Below are 26,059 nucleotides of genomic sequence, written 5' to 3'. Positions count from 1 at the left end.
TGTTTTTGGAAAAATTTCTAGCTACCTTATTTACCCCATTTTAAAGTAAGTTGTTATCTAATTTTTGTTTATTATATATTTTAAAGCCATACTTTGTCCATCTTTTATTTTGTGTGTGTATTTGTGTTTGTGTATGTGTGCAAGAGCCTGTGAAGGCCAGAGAACAACCTTGAATGTCTTTTCTCAGGTACATACCCCTTTTTTTTTTTTTTTTTTTTTTTTTTGAAACAGCGTTTCTCACCGGCCTGGAACTTGCCAAGTAGACTGGCTGGTCAACAACCCCCATTGGCCTGTGTCTCCTCCAGTACTAAGTTTGGTTTTTATTGAGTTGGAGTCTGGCTACATTGCCCAGACTGACTTCATGCTCAAGATTGTCTTGCTCTGCATCCCAAGTACAGGATTAATACATGTACCCCACACCCAGGTCTTCTATTCTTATTACTTAGTTATATTGGCAATTTTTAAAAATTTTAGGTATAATCTGTTATCAGATAGATAATTTCTATTTTCCCAGTTTTTTGATGGCATAGAAAGGGTGAGTCAAAATTGTTTCAGTTACTCTGGTCCCTTGAGCATTTCTATAAATTGTAGGGTTGGTCTGTCCATTTCTATACAGACATTAGCTGGGATGAAACACAGTCTCTGCAGTATTATTTGTAATTTTGGGTAGATAATATGATGTCTTTTGGCTTCTTCAGGAATCCTGTTACTTTGCCCTCCTCCCTCTTCTGTGTTCATCTCCTTTCCCTTCCCTAATTTAAGTCCCTCCTTTCCCCCATTTCCTCCCGTAAGTTCCCCTTTGTACCCTGTTACTCCTTTTCTGTTGCTCATACCCCACTTCATGGTCCCTTCTGCTTTCCTGGTTTCTGTAGTTACTCCAGGTTACATAGGCACATCTGAAGACTCGGAGCTAGGAACCTCAGATGAGACAGAACATGTCATGTTTGTCTTTCTGGGACTGGGTTACCTCACTCAATATGAGTTATTCTAGTTCCATCCATTTATTTGCAAATTTCATGATTTCCTTTTTCTTTACTGCTGAATAATATTCCATAGTACATATGTACCTCCTTAGTTGGAGGACATTGAGGATGTCTCCATTTCTTAGCTATTGTGAATACAATGGCAATGGACATGGCTGAGCAAACTGTGGGATGGAAAGTCCAATCCTTTGGGCATATGCTGAATGGGTGGATATTTTTTAAACTTTATTTAACTTTATTTTATATCCATTGGTATAACGATGTCAGATTCTCTGGAACTGGAGTTACAGACAGCTGTGAGCTGCCATGTGGGTGCTGGGAATTGAACCTAGGTCCTCTGGAGGAGCAGTCAGTGCTCCTAACACTGAGCCATCTTGCCAGCCCAGATGGATTTCTTTTCTTTTTTTCTTTTTTTTTGATTTTTCGAGACAGGGTTTCTCCGTGGCTTTTGGTTCCTGTCCTGGAACTAGCTCTTCTAGACCAGGCTGGCCTCGAACACACAGAGATCCGCCTGCCTCTGCCTCCCGAGTGCTGGGATTAAAGGCGTGCGCCACCACCGCCCGGCAGATGGATTTTTTTAAAGAATTATTTTTGCATGTATGAATTTTTGCCTGCATGTCTATATGTATATCACATGCATGTCTAATGCTTGTGGAGGCTAGAAGACGGTATCAGATCACTTGTAACTGGAGTTACAGATGATTATGAGCCAACATGTAAGTGCTAGGACCCAAACTCGGCTCCTCTGCAAGAGCAGCAAGTGCTCTTGCCCTCTGAGACAGCTCTCCAGTCCCCCAGTTAGATTTTTTTAAAGATTTAACACTGTTTTGTAGTCTCCTCTTCCATTTAAATATATGTGTGTGTGTGTGTGTGTATGTGTGTGTTTAATGACACGGTTTCCAGCCCAGGTTTCTCAGGTCCCAAGTTTTAGTTAAATTTCTTTCTAAGTGTTTACATAGATGTTTATTTAGTGAGGACCTAAAGAGCTTCAATGAGTAAAGTACATGAGCTTTGCTAAACACGATGAAGTGATTTTATTTTGGTAATTCCCATTATACTTTTACTTCCTCTTAGTTTTTATCTATATCCTGGATAGAGAGCACTAGGCAGTTGAAATCTGAAGGGGACAGAGATTGCCATGCTTCAGGGCGAGGTGTAACCTTTTCCCTACATACACTTAAAAAAAACCTCTTTAGATGGGGTGGTGACACACACCTTTAATCCCGGCACTTGGGAGGCAGAGGCAGATGAATCTCTGTGAATTTAAGGCCAACGTGGTCTACATAGTGAGTTTCAGGACAGCCAGGACTACACAGAGAAACCCTATCTTGAAAACGAAAACAAAGCCAAGCCACAAACAAAGAAACCTCTTTAAATTAAAAATTATTTATTTATAGTGTATATTTGTATGCACTACAGCATATTGTGGAGATCTGCTGTCTGAAAATTGTTGTTTTACTTTTGCTTACTATATTCATTTGAATCCTGCTCCCCCATAGAAAAGTTAACTACCTAAATTGTGGTGGCAATTTCCTGGTGCATACACACATCAAAATGTATAATTTAGATATTTGGTGTGGACATAAGCTTTTCTTTCTTTTTTAAAATACCTTTGGTTAGAATAGTTGGCTCTGAGTGCTAGGATTTTAAGCATGTACCATTATGACCAGCTCTTAACCTTTTTACTGTCTCTAGTGACTGCTACACTCCTGGAATTTAGGATTGGACCAGATGTGCATGGGTCTGCAAACTTTTGCTTTCTCCTCCTCTTTCTTCCTCTCTGTCTCTCTCTCTCTGTCTCTCTCTCTCTGTCTCTCTCTCTCTCTCTCTCTCTCTCATATTTAAGAATATGCTTATTTTACAAAGATACTGCCAAAAGGTTTTCCAAAGTGGTTGTACCATCTTACATTTCGTGTGTGTGTGTGTCTAAGTGTGCATGGAGTCTAGAGTCTGACTTCAGGTATTTCCCTCTGTTGCTCTTCCCTTTATATTTTGAGGTGAGGTTTCTTTCTTTTTTTCTTACTTTATTTTTTCCATTCAATCATTTACACTTCCCTCCTCCCAATCCCCTCCCGCTCCCCCACATCTCCTCCTCCCTCTCCCACCCTGCTTGAGAGAGGGCAGGGAATCCTGCCCTGTGGGAAGTTCAAGGCCCTCCCCTCTACATCCAGGCCTAGGGAGCTGTGCATCCATATAGACTAGGGTCCCAAAAAGCCAGAACATGCTGTAAAAACAAGTCCCGAGGTGAGGTTTCTTACCAGACTAGAGTTTGCCATTTTGGCCAGACTGAGTGGCCAGCGAGCCTCCAAGATCTGTCTCTTTTTGCCTATGTCCAGTGCTGGGGTTTCTGATGTTTAGCTTTTGTGTGGGTACAGGGGATGTAAATTCTAAATTCATGTCCTCATGCATGTGTAACCAGGCACTTTACTCATTCATCCACCTTTTATATTATGTCAGTGGTGTGTAAATGTTCTGGTCGCCTGGTATTCTCACTGACACTTCATATAATGAATCTTCTTCACTTTAACTATGCTAGAAGACATGCTATGGCATATTATATTTTTTATTTTCTGTGTGATTAATAATGATGTTGAACGTCTTCTCAAGTGCTTACTTTTCAATTTTTTGTTTGTTTTTCATTTTTTTTGAGTCTCACATGATAATCCTGATCAGTCCTGAACTTTCTATGTAGTCCAGACTGCCCTCAGGCTCGTGGCAATCCTCCTGCCTTAGCCTACAGAGTTCTGAAATTACAAGTGTGAGCTACCGTACCTTGGCAACTATTTTGTCAAAATTTTAATTGGTGTATTATTTAATTTTCACATTATTGAGTTGCAGAAATTCTTTGTATGTTCTGGATATATGTTCTTTGTCAAATATATGTTCAATAAATGACTCTTTCTGTCTCTCATAGTACTGTGGATTGAACCTGGGCCTTGTATAGTCAAGTGCTCTACCACTAAGCTATATATTTATCTAGTAGATAGTTCTTTTAGTCTTATCCTCGTTGTTAGATGTTGAAAGAAATGTGTCCAAAAGATTTCAATGGCCCTCTTCCTTAAGCCCTCACAAGAACATATGAAATACAAAGCTGCTTTAATGTATTTTTCATTTCTAGGTAAATGACACTTGCATAAAATACGATATTAAAAATGATAGCCCATGAGAATTGTCATTGTTCGGCTAAATGACTTTAACCCCTTTAAATCATTGGGCACAGTCATGAGGTGACACTGTGTTTGCCCTTTCTGAGCTGACTGCTCAATGACATTCATTTCAAAAGGATGAATAAATGAAGGAGAAAAGAAGGAACAATCCAGGTTTGGTGGCTCATGTGATTACTCATGAGGCTGAGGCAGGAGGATTGGCATGAATTCCAGGACAGCCTGGGTTATAGATTGAGAATTAATCTAAACAAACAAACAAACAAAAAAACCATGTGAGTAGTCTTCCTCCCATCCAAGTCCTCACCAGGCCCAACCCAGCTTAGCTTCTGAAATCAGGTGTGTGCATGGTGGTGTGGCTAAGGATGCCAAGTGGTCTTTCTCTCCAGTAGCTGTTCCTTCTCTCCTAAGAGAATCCTATTTGTTAACTGTATGATCTTCAGCAAGTTACTTAGTTTCTCTATATCTCCTTATCATCATTTACAAAATGAAAATAAAAATGGAACCTGTCTAATGCAGTCACTATGCGGACTGACCAAAGGAGGACACCCCAATGACTCCTAGCATAAAGGTAACCCTCGGGAGATGCTGGCTCTTGCTAGCACACAAGAACAGCTCAGACAAGACACCAAGACCACAACACTGCCTTCCCAGCTCTGGTTTGCTTTAGGCTTCTGTGGGTGACTTTGCCAACACGTAGGTGGGACAAGCTATGTGAAGTTTCCTACTCAGGTGGACATGTGAAAGAGAAGCCAAATTCTGTCTTCTGGAAGGCTTTAATTTTAGACAAAGTCTTTCTCTTTTCTGTTACTATGAGCTTTTGAAATAATATCACTGGCCCATGTCTTTCTACATATTGCACACTAGAATAATAGCTAGAAATTATTGAATGTCTTATACATTGACTATAAAACCTAAATGAGGGAAAGGGGAATGATAAGGATATTGCTCTGTGGTAGACTGCAATAAAGCAGAGTAAAAAGTCGAGAGGGGAGAGGAGTTAGACATTAGAAAATGTGTCTTGGGTGAAGTAATTTGTCTTTGAACACACAGGAAATTAAAAGTGGCAAAGCTGGGATTCAGATGTAGGCTCTGATTTCCAAATACTCCATTTGCACTCTGTCCTATTTCTTGCGCTACTGACTTCTTGCATGTTTCTGTATTAGAGACTAGTACAAGGTAGCTTCACTTCAGTAACTGGACACGAGTGACTCTAATTGCACAGAGGAGCGTCCCGGAGCCTGCTGGGTGCTTTATGTACATCCCCTCTGAGAAATGCCTTGGACCTTGTCAGCCACGGGGCCACTGTCTTCAGTCTCTAGAAAATGAGCTCTTGTTCCTTGAAAGTAGAGGAGGAAGCCAAAGAGTGGGCCGGAGGGGAAGCCTTCTGTTTATTAAAGGACATTTGTATTCGTCTTACATTGTTCGAAATTCTCTTCTACTGCAATGTACGTACGTTCGGTTAGTGGGAGCTTCTCGGGGCTAAACAATGCACTTTTCATGTTGAAAACAAAGAGTGTCTTCTGATCTTTACGAATGCACAAGCGTGTACATGTAGCAGACTTTTCAGTCTAGAACAACGAACAGCTTCAGAACCGGGAGAGGAAAAAAAACCCCAAGTTCCTAGTGTGAATCTGTTGGAATGATTCAAATACATAACACTTAACCAGAAGAAATGGGAGGATTCCTGGATATTGTGTCCTAGACTTCTGATTTCAGAATGAGGGACATTTCAGATTCACCTCACAGTGTGGACGATGAGATGCGTAGTAAGGACCTATCTTGAGTCAATGCTGGGCTTTAACTAACTCCACCTGTAAACTTTGCAGTTGTTTTAGTTTTGGTTGAGCCTTTCACTTTCTGGGAAGTTGTATGTTTTATGGAAACCGTTGCATTTTCTTCAATATTCATACAGCATTAATGCCTATGGTTGTTTTCCTCTTCTTTTCCCGTTTCTGGCAGTGCTGAGGGTGGAACTTACAGATTCATGTGTACTTTTGAGCACCCAGATACATCCCTAGCCCTTCAATTTTTTTTATGTATATGGATTAACCACTGATTGTAGTGACTTGTCTATAATCCCAGCATTTGGGATGCTGAGGCAAGAGGATTACTGAGAGTTCAAGGCTAGCCTGGGCTACACAGTAAACTCCAGGCCAGAGGGGGCCACATAGAGAGACTCCATCTCAAAATCAAACTAAACCCACAAACACCTCCCCAGTCAAGACAGTCTAAGCTGTGATGGAACAGATGTTGTAGTTCAGAACAACTTACTTTCATAAGGAGAGGCAGGTTTTGTCATCACAGGTTAGCAGAATTAACGGGTGGGGTGGGTTCCTTCTTAACGTGGTGTCAATCTCTTTCCCTTGCAGTGCCTGGTACTTCTAGGTCAGTCCTGGCTGAAGAAATATGGCTACTATAAGATTATCTTAATTTCTTTCTACCTAGAAGGAGCAGCTGCCATTGTCATGTTACTTTTGGGACAGGAATACTATTACTGTCTGGCTGTTTATCTCACTATTATCATGTAAGTAAATGCCAGCACCATTTCAGCATTATATCACGCTTTTCCAGAACCTTCTAAACATTGAGATATCTTTAATCTGAGTAGCTGGAGTTATAAACATGAGCCACCACGCCAGGCTTAACATATTTAATCTGAATGAAGTTTAGTCCCATTTGTAGGCTGGGGCGCTGTACCTGCCAGTGAAATTGTTTGAATATTAACAGCTTGTGTTTTGAAAGCATTTTATATAGTAGATTTGTAGCAAAGACAAACTGTGTTTAATAGCTAGGTGGCTCACCTCTGTAATCTGGCATGCCAGAGGCTGAGGCAGGAGGATTGCCATAAATTCTGGATGAACCTGGACTATGAGTAAGACGTTGTCTCAAAAAGAAAATAAAACCAAAAGAAAAAAAACCCAACTAACCAACAAACAAAACACAACAACAACAAAGCAAACAAGCAAGCAAACAACCCCCCTCCCCAACCAAAAAGCCCCAATGAGGGACTATGAGATGACTCAGTTGGTAAACTGCTCTTCTCAGAGGTGTGAGAGTCAGCCAGACTCAACAGCATGTGTCTGTAACCCCAGAGCTTGGGAGTGGGGTATGGGGCATGGAGAAGGGATAACAAGATCCCTGGAGCTCATTGATTCCTGGCCAGTCAACCTAGCTGAATTGGTGAGCCCTAGGTTCAACAAAAGAGACTTTGTCTCAAAAATAAGATGGAGGGCTGGAGAGATGACTCAGCAATAAGAGAGCTTACTGTTCTTGCAGAGGACCCAGGTTCAGTTCCTTTCAGTTCCTATCACCCACATGGTGACTCACAACAGACCATAACTCCAGTCCCGGGGGATTTGATGTCCTTTTCTGACTTCTGTGGGCTCCTACACACACACACACACACACACACACACACACACACACACACACACACGCCACACATACAAATACTCAGGCATACACACATACACACTAACTAACCAAATAAAATAATTTTTTAAAGAAAGATGAAGAGCTGGGTGGTGGTGGCGCACACATAAATCCCAGCACTCGGGAGGCAGAGGCAGGAGAGTCTCTGTGAGTTCAAGGCCACTCTGGTCTACACAAGAGTTCTAAGACAGGCTCCAAAGCTACACAGAGAAACCATGTCTTGAAAAAAAAAACAAAGGAAAAAAAAGATGGAGAGTGGCCAGGCAGTCACATACGCATTTAATTCCAGCATTCAGGGAGGCAGAGGCAGGCAGATCTCTGTGAGTTTGAGGCCAGCCTGGTCTACAGAGAGAGTTCCAGGACAGCCAGAGAAACACAGAGAAGCCCTGTCTGGAAACAAACAAACCAAACATGGAGAGTGTTTGAGGAAGACACTTTCGTGCATACAACATGCTTATTCACGCATACCTACATGAACATATACTACTCACATATAATACATAAATTAATGTAAAAAGAAAAGTAAAACAAGACAACGACAAAAATCCAGGCATCCAAAAACAAAACAAAATAAGCCGGGCAGTGGTGTGCATGCTTTTAATCCCAGCACTTGGGAGGCAGAGGTAGGTGGATCTCTGTGAGTTCCAGGACAGCTAGAGCAGTTACACAAAGAAAACTTGCCTCAAAAAAAACCAAACCAAAACAAACCAAAACAAAACAACAACAATCAAACAAACAAATATAAAATCTAGGTGTATGCACACTTGTAATTTCAGTACTTCAGAGGTGGAGGCAGGATGATCAGAAGTTCAAGCTCTTCCTTGGCTACACAGTAAGTTCAAGACCAGCCTGGGCTGTCTGAGACCCTCTCAGAAGCAAGTAAACCAAGAGATGTTTCATGTATTGCAGGAGTTGAGTGTGATATCCCGGGACATCTGCATGTATACTTACCATGTCTCGTCTCTTTTTAGCTATTTCTCACTGTTCTACATTCAGGCTTCTTCAAACAAACACACTAACTAACTAACTAACTAACTAACTAACTAACTAACTAACCCTTCTATGTGAGAGAGAACAAGTATGTAGTACTTGTCTTTCTGAGTCTGGGCTTTTTCCCCTGAACCAAGTGCTCTGCAGTTCTGTCCACTTTGCTATTTAGGTCAGGATTTCATTCTTCTTTATGATTAAATAATATTCTATTATATACATATCATAGTTCCCTTCTTTGTTCATTCATTAATTCAGGCCTTGGAGGAGTCTTCAGGCCTCCTCCTCCACAGTGGCTTCTCTAATGTACATGCCCATCTGCAGTATATGGGAGCCTTCTCTATATCACCCACACTTGACTTTTGGGTTTTGTGTTTTTGACAATAGTCATTCCCTGTTTTAAAGATAGGGTCTCACTGTGTAGACCTGGCTGGTTTGGAACTCAGAGATCTGCCTGCTTCTACCTTCTGAGTGCTGGGATTAAAGCTATGAGACACTATACCCAACTGATAATAACTATTTTAACTGGAGTGAAATAATATCTGCTACTTCCCAACTTATGCCATTTGTATACATTTTTAAAAATTTTATTTTATGTGTGTGGGTGGTTTGCCTGCATATAATATCTGCACACCACATGTGTACTTGTGGCAGTGGAGGCCAGAAAAAGGCAACAGATCCCCTGGAACTATAGTTAAGATGATTGTGAGCCAAGTTGGGCAGTGGTAGCACATGCCTTTAATCCCAGTACTCAGGAGGCAGAGGCAGGCGGATCTCTGTGAGTTTGAGGCCAGCCTGGTCTACAGACAAGTTCCAGGATAGGCTCCAAAGCTACAGAGAAACTGTTTCAAAAAACCAATAAGTAAATAAATACATAAATTCATTTACTTAACAACTTAAAATCTTCCTATTGCTCTTAGACTTATCCAATCTCTTGAAGTGTTTTGCCTATGCCTTCTTCTATTTTAGTTTTTGTTTGTTTGAAACAGGGTCTTACATAACCCAGACTGGCCTTGAACTCACTGTGTGACTAAAGTTGATTTGCACAGTCGATTCCACTGCTTCAACCCCCCATGTGCTGGGACTGCATGCATGTACTATTGTGTCCAGCTTTGATTAATGTTTTAAGATTATTTTATGTATATGAATGTTTCACTTGTATGTGTGTGTGTACCTGGTGTTCACAGAGGCCAGAAGAGGGTGTAACCCTGGAACTGATAGTTCTGAACCACTGTGTGGGTGCTGGGAATCGAAATCGAACTTGGGTCTTCTTAAAGGGCAGTCAATTGTCTTAACTGCTGAGTCATCTCTCCAGACCCTGTTTTGTTTTGTTTAAATAGTAAGATCTGTGCTTTGTAAATGTAGAATGTTCATATGTATTCAGTATTTTAACTTTTTTTGTAGGGTGATTGTACAAGCCTCTTTTTGCTTATTTAACTTGCCACTGGCTGACATGGTTGATGCAGATTTACTGAAGTTTAACAGGCAGTAAGTATATTTATATTTATTCTTTTTTCCCTTCCTTCCTTCTTTCCTTCCTTCCTTCCTTCCTTCCTTTCTTTTTCTGGTTTTTTGAGACAGGATTTCTCCATGTAACAGTCCTGGCTGTCCTGGAACTGTTTGGTAGACCAGACTGGCCTCAAATTCACTGAGATCCACCTGCCTCTGCCTCCCAAGTGCTGGGATTAAAGGTGTGCGCCACCACCCCATGGCATTAAATTCAGATCTCAAGTACAAAATGTCACACAGACAGGACTTACGAGAGTCTCTATAGCTTAGTTATGTTGATACCATAAATATATACCAGAGTGTAGTTTTTTTTTTAATCTTTGGGGGCTCACCACCCAACTCCCAAATAAATACATGAAGACTTATTCTTATAAATGCCCAGTCTTAGCTTGGCTTGTTTCTATCCAACTTTTCTAACTTAAATTATCCCATTTCTCTTTAACAACATTTTGCCTCTGAGCTTTTTACCTTTCTTTATTCTATATATCTTTCTTTCCTCATTACTCCATGGCTAGGTGTATGGCTGGGTGGCTGGTCCATAGTATCTTCCTCTCCATCTCCTTTTCTTGCTCCTTGCTCCTTCCTAGATTTCTCCTCCTATTTATTCTCTCTGCCTGCCAGCCCTGCCTGTTTCTCTCTCTTGCCTAGCTATTGGCCATTCAGCTCTTTATCAGACCAGTCAGGTGTTTTAGGCAGGCAAAGTAACACAGCTTTACAGAGTTAAACAAATGCAACATAAAAGAATGCAACACATCTTTGCATCATTAAACACATATTCCACAGCATAAACAAGTGTAACGCACCTGAAACTAATATTCTACAACACCAAGGTGATGATCTTAATGACTGTCTCTGGGACCAAGGGAGCAGAATATCATAGGGTGTTCATGCTTATTCATCCTGGGCAGCCTTTTCTTTTCCTGGTTTCCAATACTGTGGTTTGACCCTCAGGGCTTTGCACATGCTAGACAAGTGCTCTACCCTTTCCACCGCTCACCCCTGGCAATATTTTCATATTTTTGAAAGAACATCATAATTTTTACTGCTTAGGTTCCCACAGCCATTGCTACATCAGGGTTAAAGCTGAGGAACCAAAGTGAAATCTCAGTTTGTTTTATGTTGTATGAATTGTAATGCATCAACATTTACCAAATGCCAACATGTATAAGTACCATATGGCTGCCTACTGTCAGGTAAGCATAGTGGCACCTTCCTGAAGACTCAGTCACTCAGTAGATTACGGCAGGATGATCACTTGAGCTCTAGGCCAGCCATATAGCAAGACCTTGTCTCAGTAAATAGCTGTGTGTTGTGACTCACACCAGTAATCCTAGCAATGTGGAGGCTGATGCAGAAGCATCACCTCAAGTTCAGGATCCGACTGTGCTACGTAGTGAGTTGAAGTTCAGCCTGGGCTACATAGTCTGTTTCAAACAAATAAAAACAACAAAAGAACAACAATAAAGTAGTTGAATTCTATTACCCCTTAAACTAAGGAATTAATATTTATTTTATAATCACTAAGCTATTTCTACAGTTGTTTACTTAAGTCAAAGGGAACTTCATACATGAAGAGGCCCTTCACATATAGATATGCATACATACTTGAGTACAGAATACAATAGATGTGCTGGCCAGTGGAGCACACCTTTATTCCCAGTACTTGGGAGGCAGAGCAGGTGGGTCTCTGTGAGTTCAAGGCTAGCCTGGTTTACTGAATGAATTCTAGACAACATGCCAGAGCTACATAGTGAGACACACTGTCTCAAAGATGAAGAAGAAATGCAACGAATGTGATTTACATCAAGACCGATGCTATTTTTGTCTGTTTCAGGTCTCCCCTTTCCTTGATGGTTTTCGGCATCGGTGCTTTGTTTACCAGACCTGCCCAGTCTTTAGCTCCTATGTTGATATTGTCAAAGCTAAACCAGTATGGGTATGGAGATCCAAACAGCAGGTAGTGAAAAACAAAACAAAAAAACCCAAAACATTTGCTGCCATGCAAGTAAATTCACCCTTTCTTATTAGCTATTAGTCTTGGCCCGCAGGGTGGTGGCGCATACCTTTAATCCCAGCACTCGGGAGGCAGACGCAGGTAGATCTCTGTGAGTTCGAGCCCAGCCTGGTCTACAAGAGCTAGTTCCAGTACAGGCTCCAAAGCTACAGAGAAACCCTGTCTCAAAACAAAACAAAACAAAACAAAAAACAAACAAACAAAAAAACCAAAAAAAAGAAATTGTCTTGGACTTTGGATATTGTTTGCTATTAACTCATACATCTCAAATGAACTATGATAAAAAGCATTGTGTTAAAGAGCTATGGGATAGCTTTTATAAAAAAATTTCAAACAATGCTCTATGATTTATTTTTATTTTATGTTCACTGGCATTTTGTCTGCATGTGGATCTGGTAAGGCTGTCAAATTCCCTGGAGATGGAGTTACAGACAGTTGTGAGCCGTCATGTGGGTCCTGGGACCTGAACCCAGATCCTCCGGAAAAACAGCCAGTGCTTTTCACCATTGAGCCATCCCTCAGTCCATAGCTTTTGTATTATTATTGAAATCACATATATTGCATATGTTTGTATAATTCACACAAAGCTATATAGTGATTATGTATTTTGCGTTGTCTACTAATTCATTGTTGTTTGTTTCTGAGGCCTTGCTTACAGGATAGATAAAACAGTACTAGAATAAAATACAAATAAGGAGTGTCCATAGGGCTCTAGGGAAGATAGCTGAGTGGTAGAGCACTTACCTAGCAGCCTGAAAGCTCTGGGTTTGATCTTCAGTACCACAGAAATAAAAAGGATCCTACCAGAAATATACTGGTACTACGATTATGTGGAAGAGAGCTCCCTACCCCAGTCTGCCTAAGGTCAGGGAACACTCATGGGAGAGTGAATCCACAGATCCAAGTGGGAAGAATTGACACATACCAAGACTGCAGCTCCCTGTTATGAGCAGGGATCATTTCTTCCTTCTGTGATGTCTTCTGTCAGAGTTTTGTAGTTTTCCTTCTGTAGATCTTGCTTATTTTTTCAGGCTTCTATCTAAATATTTTATATTTATGGGGCGCTAATATAAGTAACATTCCATTTGTAATTATTGCTTGTAGATAAGAAAGACATTGACTTTGGCATGTTAGAGTATTTTTCAGTCTTTTTATAGTACTTTTTAGTCCCCGTAGTTTTTTTTTTTATGTCATTTTTATGGTTTTTCTAAGTTTTGTCACAACTTCTCCCTCCAACACCTTATTATGAACATCTTCAAATACATGAAAATATAAAATTTGGCTGGGCAGTAGTGGTGTACACCTTTAATCCCAGCACTTGGGAAGTAGAGGCAGGCGGATCTCTGTGAGTTTGAGGTCAGCCTGGTCTACAGAGCGAGTTCCAGGACTGGCTCCATAGCTACTCAGAAGCCAAGAAACCCTGTCTTGAAAAACAAACAAACAAACAGAAAAAAAGATAAAGTTTGGCCATGATCACACAGAGTCAGCTCTCCGCATCTGAATGCATTAGCTTCAGCACATATTGATAGTGTTTCTATTTTCTGCTTGTCAATCCAGACATATTTTTTCTCACAACTTTTTGTTATGAAAAAATTTAAAGACACAAAATAGTAATTAAAATACAGAGAAAATTTATAAAGTCACCTCTTAGATTAAATAATCAATATTGTACATATTTATTTATAAAAACTTTGTACATTTGATTATTCAATGAGTGTGTGTGTGTGTGTGTGTGTGTGTGTGTAACAGCAACCATACGTACACATTCTACGACAAGAGTTTGTTCTTTCTTTATGTGGGTACCAGGAATTGAACTTGTCAGTCTTAGCAACAAGCACCTTTACCTACCGAGCCATCTTTCTGGCCTCTGACCAGGACCTCTTAATCTTCTTGCCTCGGCTTCCCAAGTGCTGGGCTTTCTGAGATGAACACACACTTCTATACAGTACTTTTTCTGTGGTGTTGGTATAATCTGGTAGCTTTTGTTTTTGTGGTACCGGGGATTGAACTCAGGACTTCGAGTAGCATCCCTATCTTTTCTGTAGAATGTACAGGAATACTTGCATAATTCTCAGCTTCTCCATGTACTAGGTGACTGTTTTTCTTACTGGAAGAGTTTCTGTAAAGGTAGGTAGCATTAAAAGCCTCAAGCAAGTTCATGGTGGGAAGCTACGGTAACTGTAGTAGGAGAAGACAGACTGTGTTGATGAGTCTCATGGCCATGTATCTCCTATATTAGCTTATTCTTAGAGAGTTGTGACAGCAAGGGAAGGGAGGAAGAATAGGTGTGTTTAACTTGCTCTGAATTATCTGTGTTCTCAAAAACCACAAAGGCCCCACAAACTTCTCAAGCCCATGTGTAGAAGCACAAGTTCCAACGGCCAGGTCACACCCCAGACCAAGTCAGCCAGGAATTCAGAAGGTGTAATACAGCCACCAGCACCTTATAAAGCTCCCCACCTTTCCCCTTGAGCAGTCAAGGTGAGGAATCTGGAGATTTATAGCCTTGGGAACAGCAGCTCTGAACACTAATTCTTGTTGGCTCAGCAACTGACACGCTGGCAGCCTGACATGTTGGCAAACCAGTTTTGTGATACTGTAAGCTTTCCCAGAGATACAAGCTCATACAGGCACTTGAATATCTTTTATCTTTTACGCGATAACAAAACCTTGGCCTCTCGTGGCCTCATGAGGCTCATGCAACCTCAAAGTCCAGAAACTAACTGTAGCACTTAGCAGGTGTACTTTGCTGAGTTGCATGATCCAGAAAGCCCCATTTTCTGTCTCTCTCTCTCTCCAAATCCTGCCTATTCATAGAGTCTCTGAACAAAGGCAAGGTGCCAGAAAGTCCAGTTCTGCATTCTTGGGGTCTACTGCAGTTTCCTCTCCTGAGGTTGCCAGTCGCCCAAGTGTTCAGATTTTGACTGTACTTGGACACAAACCCAGCTTATGGCAGACATGTCATTGTGCTGCACCTACAATCTAGAAAGTCTCCTTGCTTTCATTTGTGGGTGTAGTGTCTCTGGTCTCGATCTCTGGGACTGGAGAACCCGCCTGAGAATTGCTTTGATCAAATAAACCTGTTGCTTACTTTTTCAAATCAGCTTGATCTGACTTACTGCCTCGGCAGAGAAACCTATGAGTGTGTGTGTGGGGCGGGGGGACATACAAAACCCATTAAGCTCCACCAGTGTGAAGAACTGAGCAAATATGTCTGTTGAAATAAATGTCACTCTAGCAGATAAGCTTCCTAGCATTTGATTCTTTTCTCCTTCCTTCCTTCCTTCCTTCCTTCCTTTGTTCATTCTTTTGTCTTCTCCCCCTTTTTTTGGAGACAGGGTCCCTCTTTGTAGTGCTACCTGTCTTAGAGTTTACTAGTAGACCAGGCTGGTTTTGAACTCAGAGATTCATCTGTCTCCTAAGTGCTGGGATTAAAGGTGTATGCCACTACACCCACCCAAAATAGCATCTAATTCTTTGCCAACTGCTCCAGTGTATAGAACCAGTTTACTTAGGACTAGTACGTTTCCCTTGACCCCCTTTAAAAGATATTCTGAATTCCTCAATGGAATTAAAGAAGTGTTATTTCTGAGCTAAATGTAGTGGTAATGCCAGTACTTTAGAAGCTGAGGCAGGAGATTGTATGGGCTTTAGGCCAGGTTGGGCTACATAGTGAGTTCCAGGCCAGCCTAGACTACAGTAAGACCTTTCAAAGAAAAAGAAAATAAAAATACTTTCTGCCAGACAAATTATTTTACTATATGTTTAATGTATATATTTACTTCTTTTTTTAAATTACATTTGTGTGTGTGTGCACGCGTGAGTGTGCGAGCATGTGTAACTGCTACTAAAAAAATTATGTGAACTCTGGGAATGTGGTTCAGTGGTAAATTACTTGCCAAGTGTGTGTGAGAGACAATCCCTAGCATTGCAAACATAAAGAGATAGTTTTGAAATTATAGCATAAGTCACCCTCGTATTACCCAAGAGATTGCTCAATACAATAGGATTTTGTAGAAAAGACCGTCTCCTTCCATTTGCTCAACTAAGTAGATTTGTGTTCTTTCTTGGCAGGCATTTATGGAATTTCTGCCGTGTTAATACTGAGCTAGGAGCTAGAGTCCTAAGGTTTGATCCCTCTCTGCTTACATGGCATTAGGAAGGTAGAAGGGCAAGTCTAGTACACTCAGCCAAGTCCAGAGGTTAGAAAAGCCGCAACTGGGGGCTGGAGAGATGGCTCAGTGGTTAAGAGCATCGCCTGCTCTTCCAAAGGTCCTGAGTTCAATTCCCAGCAACCACATGGTGGCTCACAACCATCTGTAATGAGGTCTGGTGCCCTCTTCTGGCCTGGAGACATACACGCAAAACAGAATATTGTATACATAATAAATAAATATTTAAAAAAAAAAAGCCGCAACTGCAAAGGAACACGGGCTTGTGATTGGCTACTTGCACTGGATGTGTAACCATGCCTGTAACCATGTGCCAGCAGTGCCCTGCAGTCCTGGCTGAGCTCCTGATGCTCCACGGGACATTAGGAATTCAAAGGTTCATTTTCACCACGGGTCATAGGCTCCCAGTTCTGTTCACTGGATTACACTGTCATCTACTGGCATGTTGTAGATAATTTGTTAATAAAATTTATTATTTAAGAAAGAGCTTTTGCTAGGTATGATGGCTCATACCTATAATATTAACTCACAGGAGGTGGAAGCAGGAGGGTTGCCATGAGTTTGAAGCCAGCCTGTACTACATAGTGAGTTCCAGGCACGTCTGAGCTATAGTGTAAGAACCTATCTAAAGATGCAAACCAAACCAAGACAAAAAGGGATAGTGGCTTTTTGTGATCAATCTGGTTTATATACAAGCATATTTCTGTTGTGAGACAATGGTCTTGTACACTATCACTTGTATTAATTTAGTAAAAGGCTGATTGGCCAGTAGCCAGGCAGAAAGTATAGGCAGGGTGACCAGGCAAGAAGTAGAGATGGGGCGACAAGAACAGGAGAATTCTGGGAAGAGAAAACGGTCAGTCTGCAGTCTTAATCCAGACGCAGAGGAAGCAAGATGAGAATGCCTCACTGATAAAAGATACCAAGCCACGTGGCTAACACAGACCAGAATTATGGGCTAATATAAGTTATAAGAACTAATAAGAAGCCTGAGCTAACAGGTCAGCCAGTTTATAATTTACATAGACCTCTGTGTGTTTCTTTGGGACTGAATGTCTGTGGGACCGGGTGGGACAGAAACCTCTTTCTTCCTTTTCTTCTCAATGCTATAAATGTGACCCAGAGCTTGGGACACGCTGGGTAAATGCTCTACCATTGAGGTTCACCCCAAGTCATACAAGTGTGTTGTTAAAAATTATAAATGAGTCAGGCAATGCAGGGGCATGCCTTTAATTACAGCAGAGGCAGGTGGATCTCTGTGAGTTCAAGGCCATCCTGGTTTACAGAGTGAGTTCCAGGACAGTCAGAGCTACACAGAGAAACCCTGTCTCAACAAACAAAACAAAACAAAACAAAACAAACAAACAAACAAAAAAGGTTACATATGCAACATTCCTTGTGAACTATATATCCTACCATAGAGATATTTGCATATCCACAGTTATTGCTGCTCTCTTTACTATATATAGCAATGAGTTAGAACCAACTTGTATTTCTTTTTACAAATAAATGGATAATGAAAGTCTGATACATATATAAAATAATATAAATATCATTTGGTTCTAAAGAGAAATGAAATAACCAGGTGTAGTAGAACATGCCTTTGACCCTACACATGCTTTATTCCTAGTACTTGGAAGGCAGAGACGAGATTTTGATGAATTTAAGGCTAGCCTTGTCTACATAGAGAGTGCTAGGCCATATAAGGCTACCCTTCCTCAGCATTGTGCATTGGAAAGACAGCATTGAAAGCTGGCAAAATACATATGAAGTACATATGAGCACATGGAAGGTTAGGAACATAGAGATAAGCACTTAATTTGAGCCAGTGTCGTTTAAGTCTAGGCTCTAACTATAGTAGATACAAGTGTTTGCATCGTTTTAAATTAAGAACATCTGGTCAAGAAGATTACAGTCAAGGCTGCATTTGTTTACTGATACCATGTCAGAGAAATTTTGGGGGGAGGAGAGAATTCTAGAACCATAGAAATATATATACTTTGTTTTTTTTTTCTGTAGAATCATGGTCAATATTTTTCACCCATAGCATTTCCTATTTACTTCTGTAAATTGACCTAGTGTTCCATTGCAAAGGGAAATTATTTAATCCAAAGGAGGGAGTATCAACCTTAGGGTGTTTTCTGGAGAAATACTAAGTTATTTCATCCATCTCCTATCGTCTTCATAGATGGAAGCATGAACAAAATCTTTCAACCTCTGGGAAAGGAAAAGTAGGTGTGCAGTGCATCATATATTTTCTCTTTTTTCCTTCCCTCCCTTCTTCCTTCCTTTTTTCTTTTCTTTCTTTCTATTTTCTTTTTTTGGTTTTTCAAGACAGGGTTTCTCTGTAGCTTCGAAGCCTGTCCTGGAACTAGCTCTTGTAGACTAGGCTGGCCTCGAACTCACAGAGATCCGCCTGCCTTTGCCTCCCGAGTGCTGGGATTACCGTCTGGCTCAGTTCCACTTTCAAGACTGTACTATGATCATAACCAGTTGTGAGATCCTTGGTACTCAAGAATATCTCAACTCATTTCCACAGAAAAAGCACAACCGTCTTAAAAACTGGTTAATTTGTTCTTTTCCTTAAAAATAGAGAAGAGGTACCATTCCTTTTCTTGGAGAGACTTTTTAGTTGAGATAAATTTTCATAGGTAGAAATTTCAGTTCCAGGTCCAAACTCACTAGCTATGTAACTTTGTCATGGCTGTGCCTTGGTGTATACTGTTAAGGAAATTAGTAGCGATGCAAGAAAGCATGTTAAACAGGATACTGTGTACTGAACTGAGTCTGCTCAAAGCTCATATTCTAAAGTCCCAACTCACAATGGTCAATATCAGGTGATAGGGACTCTGGAAAGTGAATAAGTTTAGAGAAGGTCATGAATGTGGGGCCTACATGAGAGGATAAATGCCCTGGAAAGAAGAGAGGTAAGGGTTCTGGACATTGCTCATTGATAAACAGCATGTGCATTGTCAGCATATGTGAAGGCCTAGGTTTGATTCCTAGTTAGCACACATGTGCACACACACACACACACACACACAGGGGAAGGGAGAAAGAAGATATAAATATATGTTCTCTGTCTGCTGTACATCTCTACCATGCAAGGACATGGATTCCAGGGGCTGTCAATGCAAGATTCTAAGTCCAATATTCACAGGACAATACTCAATATTCACTTTCTGTCTGCAAGCAAGTAGAAAACTTCTTCTAAAGTCTAACCAAGCTGACTCTTTCGTCTTGGACTTCTACCTTCTAGAACTGTGGGGGAAAAAATCTGCGATATTGGTTCCTTCCCTATTCTTTTTTTTTTTTTTTTTTTTTTTTTTTTGGATTTTTCGAGACAGGGTTTCTCCGTAGCTTTTGGTTCCTGTCCTGGAACTAGCTCTTGTAGTCCAGGCTGGCCTCGAACTCACAGAGATCCGCCTGTCTCTGCCTCCCGAGTGCTGGGATTAAAGGCGTGCGCCACCACCGCCTGGCCCTTCCCTATTCTTATCTCTGCTTTTGATGTAGGTCTTGCTATGTGATGTAGACCAGCCTTCAATTTGTGATTTCCTGCCTAAACCTCCCATGTATTGAGATTACAGGCCTGTACTTCCACGCCCACCCTTAAGACAACTATTCTTCTTGGAAAATTGACCTAGTGAAAGGGGATATTTCCTCTCTGATCCTACGGTAGCAACAGTCTGTATATCAGTGAGTTTTCCTGACTCTAAGTCTAAACAGACTATCTTGCCTGGTAGACCTGATGTCTCTTTGGCCCTTTCCAACCTGAGCATGCCTTTCCTTAGCAGGGATGAGCACTGATACTGACTCAACTTACAGCTCCATTGATAGGGTTGCCTGTTTTTAATGACTGGCAATAAAAGTTATTTCATGGATGCAGCCCCAGTAATTTCATGCCTTTTAGAGATGATATAAACAGGGAAAAGGAGAGCAGAGAGGAGGCAGGCTTCACTTAAGCTTTGTGATTAGGAAGAGTCTAATTGTAACTGAATTTGAGGTGCCAGCATGATAGCTTGGATTATGCCCCCTTTACTTCATAAAGCTGACTCTGCAAATGACTCAGCAGGCGTAAGTTAAAAGAGCAAGGCGTACCAGATGGTAATGTTTTGGAATGTTATTAGCTACAGTTAGGTAGTTATTTTCTCTTGAAAGGAGAAAATTATGAGAGAAAATGGGGCACATGAAATTTTCTCATATGGAGAAATGCCATTATAATTACACACTAAAATTAAATACATTTGTTTATGGTTTCTCTGATTCTGCTAGAAGGTAAGGCCTGTTGTGTGCCAAGATTATTATTTGCTCTGTATTCCAAGAACCTAATGCAGCAAATGTGTATAAATATTTGATGAAAAAAGCATAAACACAGCTTATGAATGAATGAATGAGCGCATGCCATGGTGGAACTGGGGAGGGTGGAGGACAACTTGTGGGAGTCAGTTCTGTCTTTCCACTGTGTGTCCCCAGGATCAAATGTGACTCCCTGAGCCATGTTGCTTTCCTTAAGAAATGTTTTATTTTATTTTGTTTTTCGAGACAGAGTTTCTCTGTAGCTTTGGAGCCTGTCCTGGAACTAGCTCTTGTAGACCAGGTTGGCCTCGAACTCACAGAGATCCACCTGCCTCTGCCTCCCGAGTGCTGGGATTAAAGGCGTGCGCCACCACCGCTCCGCTAACCAAGGCAACTTATAAAAGGAAACATTTAATTGGGGGGCTTGTTTACAGTTCAGAGGGTGAGTCCATGATCAACATGGTAAGGAATATAGCAGCAGGCAGGCAGGCATATTGCTGGAGCAGTAGCCAAGAGCTTACATCTGATCTCCAAAATGGAGGCAGAGAGAGAGAGAGAGAGAGAGAGAGAGAGAGAGAGAGGAGAGAGAGAGAGAGTGCACTGGACCTGGCATGTTTTTTTGAAATTTCAGAGCACCCCCAGTGACATACCTCCTCCAACAAACCCACCTCCCAGTCCTTCCTGACAGTCCACCAACTAACTGGAAACCAGGTGTATGAGCCTGTGGGGGCCACTTTCATTCAGAGCACCACAGTTAGTAAGGTGGAAAGGAGAGGTGAAGTCATCGTGACGGTACACTAGCCTAATTAGTCGATGGCTTCATCCATATTCCAGTAGAGAGAGCTGAATAAATTCTCTAAAATCATGTCCTTGACTTGGAATAAAATTTTAGGAGAAGAAATCTTGAGAGAGAAAAAGCTAGGCATGGTGGATGCCTGTTATCTCAGGACTGCCTCAAGTTTGAGGCAGTTTGATGTATGTAGCAAGCTCCAAGCCAGCTGCAGTAAAACCCCATTTTGAGAAAATAAAAGAACCTGAAAGACAAATCTTTGAAGAGCTTCAAGAGAGCCTGTGAAGTAATGGGGAACTCACAGGTACTTTGGAAAGTGTGAAGCCATTTAGTGACTGCAACAAAAGCTTAAGTGTTCCTCACAGACCACCTACCACCACCACCACCACCAGCAGCAGCAGCAGCAGCAGCAGCAGCAGCAGCAGCAGCAGCAGCAGCAGCAGCCCAGCAGGATAGTTGTCAGGTTGTAAGATTCACTGGAATGATTGTTCCTCTGCTGCCTTTGAGCATGTAGTCTAAGATATTCTCTCTCTCTCTCTCTCTCTCTCTCTCTCTCTCTCTCTCCCTCCCCCTCCCTCCCCCCCCCTCTGTGTTATATGCATGTGTATGCAGGTACACAGGCACAAAGGCCAGAGGAGGCTATTGGCTGTCCTTCTGTATCACGCTATACTCTTTGAGACAGAGCCTCTCATTAAACCTGGCAGCCAGAAAGCCCCATCCATCCTTCTCACTGCCAAACCTCAGCACTGGGTTACAGGTGTGAGTGCCTATGCCCAGCTTTTTTGTTTCTTTTTACATGGTACTGGCATGCAAACTTAGGTCCCCGTGTTTGAGCAGCATGTGCTCACTGCCTGCAAAGCCATCTCTCTAGCGTCTCTGAGCCCAAGTCAGCATGTGCACGAGAGGCTGTGACTGTGCAAACCACTGCAGGTGTTCTCCAGACCCTTCTCCCCAGGGAAAAAAGACGTCCTTCGCAGAAGTGGAAAATCTCCCAGAGAGAGGCCCTGGCAGCTGGAGTCCAATTTCTTGATAATTCTGAAGCTGGAATCTGTTATAACCAGAGAATGCTGAAGGATAATGGGCTCCTGTTGCTAATGAAAGACTGAGATCAGAACACAGAGGTGCCTCTGCCAAGCAGAAACCGGCCTTTTCATAAAGCACATATTGTAATAATTCTGTGACTAGCAAGCAGCTCTTAGCTGCGCCCCCCTCTGTAAAGGCTTGATTAGGGCCACTTCCTTTCTCTCTTTTATTAGAGACGTGATTCTGTTTCAAAGCGGAGCTTAGGTTTCCATTACCTCTTGGCATTTTGTTCCCATTGTCTCCCGTCTAGTGTGTCATGTGGTTCAGATCAATTAACAGCCAAGGCTGGTAAGCGATGCCTCACGTTTATGAGCACCTACAGCCTCAAGTTCAAAAGCGCAGTCATGACCTCATGCTCCCATTCTGGAAATCTGTGCTCAGCTACTTCAAACCTCTTTGTCTTAATCGGCTGTGGCCAATTACATAGCACCTTCACCCAGCCTGATCGAAGTAGCTAATCTATAGTAACATGGGCACAAGTGCCAGCTGGAAAGCCATGGTTTTCAGGCCACGGTGGCTACAGGGGCAGAGATGTAGTGCAGGCTAGCCTCACAGAACAGACCCAGATGTAGTGCAGGCTAGCCCCAATAGAACAGGACCAGATGTAGTGCAGGCTAGCCTCAATAGAACAGGGTCCTCCTGGTTATGTGGGAAAAGTCCAGCAGAACTGGATCTCAGTTAATGTCAGGATCCTTTGACCTCTCTGTTTTGGCTTCAAGCTCTTACCACTCGGTGGCAATGTAGCTCCGGGTTTACTGACTATGCAGCTTCAGGCTGTGCAAAAATGAACACCTTTGATAGAGCAGCACATCCAGAGTCCTCAAGCAGATCCTGAGAGGCGCAAGGGAGTCACACGCCTATCACCGAGGCTGGAGGTGGTCGCAAAAGCACGACTTCCTCTGATGAGGCCAGAATAATATCTGGCTGTTGGGGCTGGAGTGGAGCAGTTAGGCCCCACCAAGTCTTGAGGACAGAGACAGGTCTCCTGTGAAAGAGGGGAGAAGATTTTTCTTATGTTTTTGGTTGTAAGCCTAGCGTTTAAATCGCTGAACAAGCTCTCCAGCCTGAGAGAATTTTTCTTTTCTTTTCTTTTTTCTTTTCTCTCTTTCTTTTTTGATTTGTCAATCATGTTTTATTTTGGCATTTATTATACCTGGATATAGGGTATTCTTTAATTTCTATATTTTTGTTGGTTTGAAATGTAATCATTATAAAATTAAGTTACATCACTTAAAGTTAAAGTCTGTGAAACTGGGAGAATGGTCTTGAGTTTCTGCATTTAGTTCTTGGTTTTTGACTCCACAGAGAATTTTTCCTTCCTTCCTTTCTTCCTTTCTTCTTCTTTTTTTTTTGTTTTTGTTTTTTCGAGACAGGGTTTCTCTATGTAGCTTTGGAGCCTGTCCTGAAACTCACTCTGTAGACCAGGCTGGCCTCAAATTCACAGAGATCCACCTGCCTCTGCCTCCCAAGTGCTGGGATTAAAGGCATGTGCCACCACCACCCAGCTCACAGAGGATTTTTCTTAAATGAGGGAATTCTGAGACAACAAAATACTACATGGTTCTAGAAATGAAGTTTTCCCCAGAGCGTTTGGGCAGAATAGCAATGAGCCCTCTACCTGGATACTGTAAGCAGTCTAGCTGCTGACCTTGGCCCTGGTGGTTGTCTCAGTACGCTAGGAGAAGCACAGGAAAAGTGGAAGTCGGTGGGTAGCAATCAGTGTTTGGATCAGGTGGAGTCGAGGTGAAGAGCAGGGTTAATGATGAGGGCTCAGAGGGACAGCCACACCCAACAAGTGTAACCAGACCAGAGAACCAAGAACATCTTATGACAGGGCTCTCAGAGGGGAGGCAGATACGGCTGCAGTGTTTGCATATGCTAGTCTAGACAGAAGCCTTCTCGCCAACATGTTGCGTTTTCCAGAACTGTTTATATACTTTCTCTGAGAAGCCTTTTCTAGACTCCCCTTGCCAAAAACAGGTAAACCTTCTGAAAAAGAGGGCTCTTGTCTGTCACCCTGAGAAATTCCATCATACCACTTTTATAGCCATCATACGTTCTATAAATGAATGTCCAAACTCACCCACTTTTTATAAAGCTTGGCAGATATTTCAAGACTGAAGGCATTCGAGGATGCTTGTGTCTCTGAAGCTCAGACAGTCCCTGAACTTTCAGTCCTCTTGCCCCAGCTTTCCAGTAGCTCTGAGCTACTGGACCATCAGGCCCAGGAATATAATTCTCCACTGTTTTTCTTTCAGACAAGGTCTTGCTTGCTGTGCAGTCCTAGATTGGCCTAGAACTTCCTATGTAGTCCACACTAGCTTCAAACCCACACACAGACTTCCTACCTCAGCTTCCTGAGGGCTGGGATTGCAAGCATATACTACCAGGCCTAGCCTGAGGGTACACTCAAAGTCTCTGCTGTGTCCTGGACTCTGTCCTCTATCCACCCATGCATGGCAGGTGATTCTGTATAGTAGAGGCATTACTTGTCAGCAGGGACCAATCACAAGTTCACATGTCACCTTCCTTTCCTATGTGCAACTAGGAGGAAGAAATTACTCAGGGACTTGAAAGAACCAAAACTATACAACACAATGTCTCTTTCTTGTTAAATGAGCTACTAGAGAAAAATGTTACTGAATACCATGTGTTAACTAGCTTTGAATTAATAAGAAAAGAAGCTTCTGGAGAAAAATTAACTGATGTATATCTTTTCCCCTAGAATACTTTTAGATCTTCAAGACACCATGTTTAGTTTGGTGTGTGTGGTCCCGCTGGGCATCGCAACAGTGCAGATTCTGACTTGGAGCTCCTTCTCCATCAGGAACAGAGCAGACTACTCAGGCACTGTGTAAGCACAGCGGCCCTGCTGGGCGGCGGTTGCAGCGCTCCTTCAAGGGCTTGTCAGTTCTTAGACGTTGTGCTGCGCTCAAGGGCAGAAGTGATCTTTACACCCTCCCATTTGTTTAACAACCAAAGCAAATAAAACAGCGTGTTTTGGGAGCTTTTTACTCTCTGAGTTATGGCCTCTCCGTAGGCTGTTTCCTGGCATTCAGAAGCCTCGGTCCTGCAACTCTTCACCGCCAAACCATCGCCTTGTGTTCCTCGAGTGGGCTGGTCAGTACACACCACCCTTAAAAGTTCTTCAAACCTCATATTGCTTCTTTGGCAAATTTTGTGAAAGCCAGCATTCTTTCCTCCTCCTTTCTAGGACTCTTTCGCGTGGAGGCAAACGTTCTACTGCTGAGCCTCATTGTAAAAATGTTTTTTTATTTTGTGTCAGCGTTTCATTAAGTTGTCCCGGCTTGCTTTGAACTCACACTGTAACTCTGGCAGCCTCCCAAGCAGCTGGGATTACAGGTCTGTGTCACCTGGAACAGGCCTCCTCCACACCTTTCCCCAGCAGCCCCCTATCACCATTGCCTGCATACTTTCCTGCGATGAAAAGCAAGGAAGGTCACTACACTCTTTGATTTGGAAATGTGTTGCAAAACCATTAGCGTGAAAGCAAGCATAGTGCTGGTGCAGAAGCAGATACACCAACCATTAGGACAGCACCAAGAGCCCAGAAATAACCGCCACATTCACAGCGAACTGATTTCTCAACAAGGGGCCCAAAAAAC

The 26,059-nt window shown here is 42.1% G+C and overlaps 1 protein-coding gene across 1 annotated transcript in view; it reads left to right on the top strand.

Moving 5' to 3' along the window:
* Positions 1–25,291, top strand: part of LOC121457449 (transmembrane protein 180-like) — a 31,458-nt gene extending 6,167 nt beyond the window's left edge. Inside the window, exons 3-6 of the mRNA XM_041666114.1 lie at positions 6,520–6,674; positions 9,974–10,057; positions 11,913–12,035; positions 25,159–25,291. Of these exons, the coding sequence (XP_041522048.1) occupies positions 6,520–6,674; positions 9,974–10,057; positions 11,913–12,035; positions 25,159–25,291 (495 nt within the window). The remainder of the gene's footprint in view (positions 1–6,519; positions 6,675–9,973; positions 10,058–11,912; positions 12,036–25,158) is intronic.
* Positions 25,292–26,059: the final 768 nt, after the last annotated feature.

This window comes from Microtus oregoni, unplaced genomic scaffold (genome assembly GCF_018167655.1).
Source record: "Microtus oregoni isolate MIOR12 unplaced genomic scaffold, Mior012 000016F_ref0000370, whole genome shotgun sequence".
Taxonomy (NCBI): Eukaryota; Metazoa; Chordata; class Mammalia; order Rodentia; family Cricetidae; genus Microtus; species Microtus oregoni.
The sequence above is the reverse complement of the archived record's forward strand: the minus strand, read 5'-3'. Positions and strand labels throughout refer to the sequence as shown.